The sequence below is a fragment of the Drosophila ficusphila genome, unplaced genomic scaffold, assembly GCF_018152265.1.
Source record: "Drosophila ficusphila isolate 14025-0441.05 unplaced genomic scaffold, ASM1815226v1 contig_47, whole genome shotgun sequence".
NCBI classification, from domain to species: Eukaryota; Metazoa; Arthropoda; class Insecta; order Diptera; family Drosophilidae; genus Drosophila; species Drosophila ficusphila.
Genome location: NW_025064388.1, coordinates 2,155,156 through 2,165,828, shown reverse-complemented (window position 1 = coordinate 2,165,828; position 10,673 = coordinate 2,155,156). Strand labels below are relative to the sequence as shown.

The 10,673-nt window shown below is 45.7% G+C and overlaps 1 protein-coding gene across 1 annotated transcript; it reads left to right on the top strand.

The window, feature by feature from the left end:
• Window positions 1–372: 372 nt before the first annotated feature.
• Window positions 373–1,833, top strand: LOC122320301. The gene has a single exon (XM_043208469.1). It carries the CDS (start codon window positions 373–375, stop codon window positions 1,831–1,833), a length of 1,461 nt encoding a protein of 486 aa, XP_043064404.1.
• The last annotated feature ends 8,840 nt before the right edge of the window (window positions 1,834–10,673 follow it).

Here is a 10,673-nt window from a genome sequence, read left to right as displayed (position 1 = left end):
TCCCCAAGACGACGTCCTGTCCTACAAAGCTTCGCTTTCTACGGAGCCAGATGCTACTAAACGGCAAGTATTGTCAGATGTCTCACGAATTTTTGATCCTCTAGGTATTCTGGCGCCTGTGGTAGTACAATTCAAGATCCTTTTCCAAGAACTCTGGCTACTTGACCTGGACTGGGATTCAAAACTCCCACCGAAACTGGCTGATTGGTGGCAAACCTGTCGCGACGATATCAACTACATAACCAACCTAAGGATTCCAACGAACCGGGAAAAATCGAATTACATGGATTTTCAGATGCATCTATAAAGGCATATGCCGCTGTCGTTTACAGCCGTGTAAGCAACGCAGACGGCACCTGCTTGGTGTCACTTATGGCAGCTAAAACACGCGTTGCGCCACTAAAGCAACAAAGTCTCCCTCGGCTGGAACTCTGTGGCGCGCTATTGCTCACTCGCCTTCTCCGAGCTGTTAAAGAAGGCTTGCATCACAAGGATATAGTTGTGCATGCTTGGTGCGATTCCACGATTGTCCTTTCGTGGCTGTCGCACACCCCATCGAAGCTGAAGACCTTTATTGCCAACCGTACTTCGGAGATCCTAGATGTCATACCACGCAGCGCATGGCATCACGTTGGCTCAAAGGATAACCCTGCCGATTGCGCATCGAGGGGAATGCTAGCAGCCAATCTCATGAGCTTTGAGCTGTGGTGGAAGGGACCACATTGGCTACACCTCGACGATCTGCTTGCTTCAAAGCTGCGTAGTGGCAACAATCTCACAACAATTTTGGACACGCCCATAACGGATGGGCTGAAATCTTCTTCACTATCCAGCCGTGTTGAATCTGAACCTGAAGCGTCCCCGATTGAGTGTCTATCGTTTCGAGTTTCTTCCTGGACCAAGCTGATTCGCTGCACTGCTTATGTTTTACGGTTTATGCATCGAGGAATGAAGAAACGGATTCCGTCAAGCCTCACACTCACGTTTGAGGAAGTCAGCGAGGCCCGCATTTATTGTCTAAGGCAGGCTCAAGGAAGCTTCTCATCCGATCTACACCTGTTGCAAAGGGGAAAAGCTGTGGCAAATTCGTCAACACTTCGAACACTGTCACCCATGGTTTGCAAGAATGGCCTGCTTCGCGTAGGTGGGCGCCTCTCAAACTCGCTACTACCGGAGGAAGTCAAGCATCCAATTATTCTGCCGAAACATCATCGCATTTCTCTGCTTATTTTGGAACACGAGCACAGGATACATCTTCATCCAGGTGTGACAGCACTTTTCGTCATCGTTCGCCAACAATATTGGATAGTTGGCGCACGCAACATGATTCGTAAGCTTACACATGCTTGTCTCAAATGTTTTCGCCAACGCCACAAAACAACTGATCAATACATGGCGGACTTGCCAGCTGTTCGGGTACGTCAAGCATACCCATTTGAAAATACTGGGTGCGATTATGCCGGACCGCTTCTACTCAAGGTGCACAAGGGACGGAATCCACGAAAGGAAAAGGGATACATTTGTCTATTCGTCTGCCTAGTGACCTCTGCAATTCACCTAGAGCTGGCTACAGATCTCTCCACAGATACCTTTCTTGCTGCACTTCGTCGTTTCATCTCCCGTCGAGGCAAGTGTACCCACATCTTCAGCGACAACGGTCGCAACTTCGTGGGAGCAAAGAAGGTGTTAGACGAAATGTATAAGCTCATCCTATCACAGCAGCATAACACTCAAGTAACCCAAGCGTTGGCCAGCGAGGGTATCAAATGGAGTTTTATACCACCGCACGCCCCCACTGGGGCGGAAAATGGGAATCAGCTGTTCGCTCCGTAAAGCTGCATCTGCGTCGTGTCATCGGGAATTCCATCCTCACATTTGAGCAAATGCACACCCTTCTGGCTCAAATTGAATCCGTCGTCAATTCACGCCCACTCTTCGCTACGTCAGACATCGAGGTTTGCTACTTATCACCCGCACACCTGCTGATTGGACGCCCTTATACATCACTTCCAGAGGGCGATCTTGGCCACATAGCAGTTAACCGACTGGATTACTGGCAAAATGTACAGGCAATGCTACAAGGCTTTTGGAAGAGATGGCATCAGGAGTACCTCACTACACTTCAACAGCGCCCTAAGTGGAATACGGAGAGGAAGAACATTGCTACTGGGGATATGGCGATCATTAAGGATTCAAACACACCCCCCGCCGCTTGGACTTTAGCGCGCATAATTGAAGTCTACCCAGGCAAGGACGGGCTGGTACGGGCCGTAAAGCTGCGAACTTCATCAGGAGAACTTGTTAGACCCATTTCTAAAATTGCCATCCTGCCTAATTCAGAAACTTAGTTTCAGGGTGGGCCGGGATGTTGAGGAACCTCACTTCTAATTACAATAATCTGGTATATTTTATAGCATGTAAGATATTCTTTCTTGAGATGGTCTGGTCTGTTTTTGATATCTCTCTCTCTTGCTCTTGTGCACGAGCTGACAACATAAAATAAAGCGTAAATTCTTATTGTGAAATAATTGAGTATTATTCTAACAACCAATTTGAAAATGGTCTTACAAACCATTTAGCGTGATCTATTCACCACCATTGTCTGGTCTTACAAACCATCAGCGTGATCTATTCACCAACACAAGTATCGTTTCGAACATGTTTCAACTATACGTTAAAAAGGTTTGACCACATATAATTGCCCTTAGTCTGTGAGTCGCACTGAAACACAGAACTAACTGCAACTATCTCAAACATGCTCCAGGACACGTTCGATCGATTTGAGCACATATTGTTGCTCTAGTCTGTGAGTCGCACTGAAACACAGAACTAACTGCAATTGTCTCAAACTTGTTTCACAACTCACAAGATCGGTTTGAGCACATATTGTTTTCCTTAGTCTATGAGTCGCACTGAAACACAGAACTAACTGCAACTATCTCAAACATGCTCCAGGACACGTTCGATCGGCTTGAGCACATATTGTTGCTCTTAGTCTGTGAGTCGCACTGAAACACAGAACTAACTGCAACTGTCTCAAACATGTTTCCCAACACACACGATCAGTTTGAGCACATATTGTTGTTTTGCGCGTCACAACGCGTCGAATTTTGTTTTATACATACATACGTATAAACACAATATACCAAAAAAAAATCGACGACTGTTCGTACTGAAACGAACGATCCCGTTATCTCTGTGTGCCTCTGGCATTGTTCCAGCATATTCTTAGAAAAAACACAGCATAAGGGAATTTACATAAGCGAATCATTTACTTTGCTTCACCGCTATGTATGTCTGAATTATTCCAGCATATTCTTAGAAAAAACACAGCATAAGGGAATTTATGTACATAAGCGAATCATTTACTTTGCTTCACCGCTATTTATGTCTGAATTTCATCACTATTCTCAGCGTTTTTACTCGAAATCAATAATTTAAATACGTACATATATACATACCTTCTTTTATAATGTTGTGTCTGGTTTAATTTGGAGTAATAGGTAAGATTACGACTGCGCCAGTTACCAATATGTTTGTAACACTATTGGTGTAGATGTCCCTCTTTGCTGGTGTAATTTAAAACGCTCAGTTATTTATTTCTTATTTTAGGCTTTACTTTTTATTTCAACGTCTGCTTGATTGCCATGTTCACCCTTGACTGCCTTCAATCGAACAACGCCAAACCACTTCGCGATTCTGTCTTCTCTTTTAGTCGTTTTTTTATAACGGTAGTTCCCGATTGTGTCCAGTTGGATCGTGCCTCTTCGAGTTTGTCGTAGACTCAACATCTCTACGAATAGGGTAGAGAAGGTAACTCGAGCCCACTATCCTGTTTGTGTGTAATGGCGATTCGCTTTCGATTGGTGGACATATACCCGACATGAGCCTTGCCATCAGGATGGTTTGTTTTATAAAATGAATAGCCATTTAGGTGAAAGAAGTTTTTGTTAGTTAGGTGAGTTTCTGATATAAGCATGGCGTCAATGTCATACTGATCTAGGAACTGCAAGAGCTCATATTTGTGCTGAGAAATGCCATTCGCATTCCAGAAACATATTTTTAAGGTAACCACCAAACCGATTTTTGTTTAATTAATAACTCCAAAAGGAGATTTTGAGAGCGCATAAGTTCCTGCAGCGTTTGCTGTATTGCTACCATTGTGTTGGTTATAGTTACCAACATTGCTTCTACGCCATTAGGCAATTAAGTATTTGCATTCGCATGTTGGCCAGTAGTTTCTGGAGTCTGGTTCAATATTTGTTGCCGCACTGTATCAGCAGTGGTTTGCCGAACTGTCACCTTAGATACTGGGGCGTTCACCCCGTTGTTGTTACTTAAAGCCTGTGCAAAAGAGACTCCCGGGATCGTGGTCGTTGATATAAATGGAGAACTGTTTCGGGTTACAGGACTTCGAGCTGAAGTTATGTGTTGGCCTAGTCGACTTTTCAACTCTTTATAGACAGGACAACCTCTGTAATTTGCAGTGTGGTTTCCCCAGCAATTACTACATTTTATTGCAGAATGGTTATCCTTATTTATTGGGCAGGCCTCAGTTGAGTGTGCATCTCCGCAGGCAACGCAGACTGCACGTAGAGTGCAGTAAGTCTTCGTATGACCGTACTCCTGACAATTCATGCATTGCACGGGCCCATTCCGCTTGTGGGGCTCATCAACGGTGATCCTACGGTGCAGCAGATATTAAAGCTAATAAATTGGGTGGACTTCATTATTTTTTAGTTTCAAAGTTTCCGGCTCCAACTCTACCTTGAACATTGGCTGCGGAACTTTGTTTTTATTTAATATGTTCATAGCCTGTTTGACATTAAAGCCCTTTTCTTTAAGTCCAGCTATGATCTCAGAAATAGGGCCTGTTGCTTCGATGCCTTTTATTACTACTTGTAGTGCTTTGCAACTTTTAAGTTGGTAGGTGTAGTAATTTATTTTTCCGTTCTCAAGGTGTTGGGCAACAGATCGATAGTCTTGTTCGTTGTTCACTTGTATTTTTGTTTCATTTATGTTTCCCCTTTTTAAGGATTTAACATAGAAATTGTTTGCTCCTATTTGATCAGTTATTTTTTTGACCAATTCAGAACAATTTGCCTGACGTACAAAGATTGGTGGTGGCCTTAGTTGCTTGGTCTGAGGTTTTTGAGCGGTATCATCTTCTTTTGGGTCACTCAAGACAGAAAATCTATTTCTTGTTAGCGCATTGTTTGATACAGTGGCTTCAGCTTTCTTCGTGAGTTTTGATGCATTTGTTTTTTTATCTGCTTGTGGGCTTAATTTTCTTTTAATTTGCACATACCGATCGATTCCGGTTTGAATTAACGATCCGTTAACATTTTTGTTATTTTTTGTTTGGGTATTGGCTAGCTTGTCAGTAAGAGCTGACGAAACAGAAACTGCAGTTGATGTGGTTGTTGTAGTGGTTGTTGTCGCCGCTAGTGTCGATGTCACCGTCTTAAACGATGGCATTGTGCTGGTCGTTATTGTTATCAGCAGATCGTTGGTAATGTTGTAGGGGTCGGGGGACGGGCATTGGGCACTCCACGGCTGTTTTTGTGATGCGCCGCTTGGACATAATAAGGCGGGAGAGAGCGAGCGTGCTCTCTCCGTACTCACTTTTAGTGTTGCAGTTGTTGTCGGTTCTAACTCTTCCGCTCTTATGGAGAAGTAAGCGTTGTTCCTAATTGACGAAAGCCGACGTTCGTCTTGTTGTTGTTGCCGAGCCTTGCTCATTATCGCTTTTCGTTACAGAGCTGGTGCTCTTAAACGTTGGCTTTGTTTATGATCAGCTGTATTATTGTTTATTTTCGTAATTTGAACACAACTTGAAATATTTCCATAGGCAACACGAGTACATGTACCCATGCGTTACCTCAGCGTCTTTTCGCGAAATGGAATTCGGATATTTACGATGTATTTTTAATTACACGGCGGAGCGATATAAAACACGTCTGTTCTCATTGATAGTAGCAAGAGAAAAAGTGAATCCCAGCAGTGGCGTAACTATACCATCTGGGGCCCGTGGCAAATTTTTTTGATGGGGCCCTGTCATTTTAATAAACCGCTTAAGGGGGCTTCTCATGTAATATGTCAAAAATTAGTTGTTTTTTGGGAATTTTTTTTCACTTGGAAAATGAAAACTTACACGAATAATTTTTTGCATATATTTGAAGACATGTTTAAAGTATGAGAAAAACATTTTTTGAAAATTCTAAAAAACAAAATGGCGGACTTATTCAAGGTCGCGTGTGGCGCGACGCGGCTGACGGATTTATTGCGGTACAGTGTGGAGCCCAAAGTTTTCATCGGAAACATACAAAAAACATTTTTTATTATTCAGCAGGGTTCCCCCGAGTGCATGAATGTCTGCAACTTCAAAAAATTCGATTTTAAAATTGTAAGGATGCTAATCACGGGCCAGGATAAATACTCAGTCTATCCAGGGTCCCCTACAGAAATAATTTATAATTTACGGAGACAGACAGGACAAGGAGGCGGGTTCCCTAATTAGGTGCAGGGTTCGAGGGGAAAGTTTGGGTTTGCGTGCCGTGGTTACGCCGTCGGCCCGTCACCCGGGCGACCAGCGGACCTGGGCAGGCCAAGGGCGACCGATCCCGTCAACCGGAAGTCGGCTATCCGGCCCCGTCAACCGGGTGCCGGAGCCCTGCTAGGGGGCGGAGGGTTACGAGCGGCCGATCCCGTCACCCGGGAGTCGACTTGCCAGCCCCGTCAACCGGTTGCTGGTGCCCAAGGAAAAGGAGGTAGTGAGCGGCCGATCCCGTCACCCGGGAGTCGGCTATTCGGCCCCGTCATCCGGTGGCCGGAGCTCGGACTACGAGGGAGGAGTAGGAGCGGCCGATCCCGTCACCCGGAAATCGGCGCGCCGGCCCCGTCACCCGGGTGCCTGTGCTCCTAGTTGCGGGGACATGAGCGGCCGATCCCGTCACCCGGGAATCGGCGTGCCGGCCCCGTCATCCGGTGGCCGGTGCTCGAAGGTACGGGAAAGGGGGGGATTTGAGCGGCCGATCCCGTCACCCGGGAATCGGTTAGCCGGCCCCGTCACCCGGTGGCCGGTGCTCCTAAATACAGGATATGAGCGGCCGATCCCGTCACCCGGGAGTCAGGGTGCCGACCCCGTCACCCGGTGGCCGGTGCTCGTAGGTATGGGGGGGAAGGAGGATTTGGGAGAGAGAATACTTTAGTCGGTTGTAAGGTATGTTTTCTTGCAATTTTATTATAACTTTCAAATACCTAAGAGTCCCTATCTCCCTATGCGCACATCCTGGCCACCCCGTAGGGATGGCCCGCGGCCGGCTCACCCGTCTAGTTGTGGGACTCCATGTCCACGTGTCCTCGGTGTTGTTGTTCTGTCCGTTTCGATGATTTCCAAGACTGCTCACTTTGGGAGCTAGAACGCCACTCCTCGATCGGCGAACAGCGAAGGCTGTTCGCAGCCCTCGCTGCTGCCGTCGACCGCGGCAGCGGCCCTTTCGCTGCCTCCGTGCAGTTTATTGGCGTCCTGTTTCCTCTGCTGCTTCCCTGCGCCCGCGTCTCTCTGCGCGCTCGTGCTCCTCTCCTCTCGTGCGTGGCTCTCCGGGCTCGGCCGTCGGTTCTGCCGATAGTCGGCTGCCGAGAGCGCAAGTTTGGAGAGATGGTGTCGGCAATGTTGCCGGTGATGATCCCGGTGGTGTTCCCGGAGGTGATGTTGCTGGCGTGGTGTCGGCGATGTTGCCGATGATGATGTTGCTGGCGTGGTGTCGGCGATGTTGCCGATGACGATGTTGCTGACGTGGTGTCGGCGATGTTGCCGATGATGATGTTGCTGGCGTGGTGTCGGCGATGTTGCCGATGATGATGTTGCTGGCGTGATGTCGGCGATGTTGCCGATGATGATGTTGCTGGCGTGGTGTCGGCGGTGTTGCCGATGATGATGTTGCTGGCGGTGATGCCGGTGTGGCCGGGGATGTGGCAGGTGTTGGGGTGTACCGCACCCTAACTCAAAAGTGATTGCCCCCTTCGGGGTCTAACTAAAAGGGAAAAGGGATGCCCTTCGTGGGCCTTAATCTAACAATGAGGTGCCCTCCGTGGGTCTTGGTTATCCTTAGCCTAAACCTTACTATTCTACCTTATACTCTACCTTATGAACTATATCTAACTAATATATACATGAGGGGGGAGGGGGGGTTGGGCCTTGTGAGGGTTACCTCACAAAATATTGAAATCACGTTTTGAAAAAAAAATTGCAATTTTTTGAATTTTTTTGTTGCTGAATTGGGCTGAAAAGTGTAAAAAATAACTTTTTTTCACAATTTCAGATATTCATACACTCGTTCAATGTATTATCTGCAAAACACTTTTTAGAAATCAAAAATCGGTTCAGTAGTTTTTTCGTAATCGTGTACCGCGTTTTTAAAATCATAGTTTTGAGAAAAGATGATTTAAAGTTTTGAGTTAGTGGGTCTTGAACTTGTTTGCGCGCTCGTTCGATCACTCACATTTTCCATAATATTGAGAGTTGAGTCATAAAACTTCGGGAATATACTCTCAAGACGTTATTCTATCGATCTATGAAAAAAAATCGATTTTTTTAAATTTTACATGAGAAGCCCCCTTAAGTAGTTAGTTATCCGACACTGTATACATTTATATAGATCCAGAACTTAAAATATGTATATTTATATTATCAATTCAAATAAAATACACAGGTTCTTATAACACATAGAACAAAAAAAAACTGAGCTATCGGCCTCTTGAGCCGGGGCCCTCTTGGGTCGGGGGCCCGTGGCATTTGGCCACCTCTGGCACCCTATAGTTACGCCACTGAATGCCAGTGAATGCGTCACGAATCTTGGTTTAAAAATTTTACTCGTCGCTCGTATGTCCTAGTGATTTTAGGGGTAGCTTCATCTGAATTCAACTGTCGATCATCCTTTACTAAAAATGCTGGCTTGAGGCGATCAACTGACACTGCAGTCTCATGACCATTGATTCTAATGGTAAAAACTCGATCGCTATCGCGCCTGATGATTTCACACTGACCAGTGTAGGGGTTTTCCAAAGGCTGCTTGACGGCGTCAGGGCGCATATATACATGGGTACAATTATTGATCCCTTTCAACAAGAACAGTTTCTGCTTGGTATGATGAGCTGTCGGTGTCGGCCGCACTTTCTGCATGTGCTCACGCAACATGCTCAAGAAAACTGTGGGGTCAACCGTATCATCCAGATCCGCAAAAAATTCGTTTGGAAGTCGAATAGGTGTTCCATAAACCATTTCGGTCGCGGAAGATTTGATATCCTCCTTGAAACAGGTACCGAGTCCAAGCATCACGGTTGGCAGTAGCTGCGGCCACGAAGTACCGCTGTTGCACATAAGCGATGACTTGAAGGATCTGTGGCACCTCTCTATGAGACCATTTGACTGGGGATGGTAGGCCGTTGTGTGTATGTGTTTGCTTCCAACCAGATTGGCAAGATGTTTGAAAACTGCCGATTCAAATTGTGTTCGTTGGTCTGTCGTTATCGTTTTTGGTGAGCCAAATCTAGATATCCAGTGAGTCCAAAACGCATTAGCAATTGTTTCTGCAGTAATATTTGAAAGAGGAACAACTTTTGGCCACCGAGTGAACATATCAATCATCGTCAAACAGTACATATAGTTTTGTTGCTGTGGCATAACTACAATGTCAAGATGGACGTGATCCAATCTCCCGTTTGGTACCTCAATCTTCTCCGGCGATTGGTGGTTGTGTTCAGGGATTTTTGAACGCTGGTATGGTAAACAAACTCTGCCCCATACGAGGACATCTTTGTTCATCGAGGGCCATACGAACTTTTGGCGCACCTGGTGGACTGGGATAAGATAGACTGTGTGGTGCAGAATAAGATGCCATATGACAACACCTTATTTCCCCTTCGAGTGGACTGTATTTAATTTTGAGCTTTTTCTTTATTATAAATTACACATGGTTCCTCTTCTTGTATTTTCTTGTTACATACTAAAAACTCGATCTCTACCAAATACCAAAAATTAGTGTCGCACCACAAAATATACCAAATAAAATACTGAAATATGTTTATATAACAGCTGCAATGCGTTCATCAACATCCCGGGCCGCCCGGAAACATGGTTTCTGAATTAGGGAGTATTGCTAGCTTGGTGATGGGTCGGGTCATCTCTCCGGTAGACGTCTTAAGCTTTACGGCGCGTACAAGTCCATCTGGTCCTGGGTGTGCTTCCACTACACGAGCCAGTATCCAAGCTGCTGGTGGGAGATTTGAATCCTTTACAAGAACAATATTATCCACTGCGATGTTAGGTTCCTTATTGTTCCACTTGTGACGTTGTTGCAAAGTTGTAAGATACTCCTGGTGCCAGCGTTTCCAAAATCCCTGATACATTGATTGCAGGTGCTGCCAGTAGTCCAAGCGATTGATAGGCAAATGAGATAGATCACCTTCTGGAACCGTTGTGAATGGGCGTCCGATGAGAAAGTGAGCTGGAGACAAATATGTGAGATCAGTATCAGGTGTATAGCAAAGCGGTCGCGAGTTCACAATCGCACTAATCTGAGCAATCAGGGTTTGCATTTGTTCAAACGTTAAAATGGATTTTCCCACGACGCGTCGAAGGTGTAGTTTCACGGAGCGTACTGATGACTCTC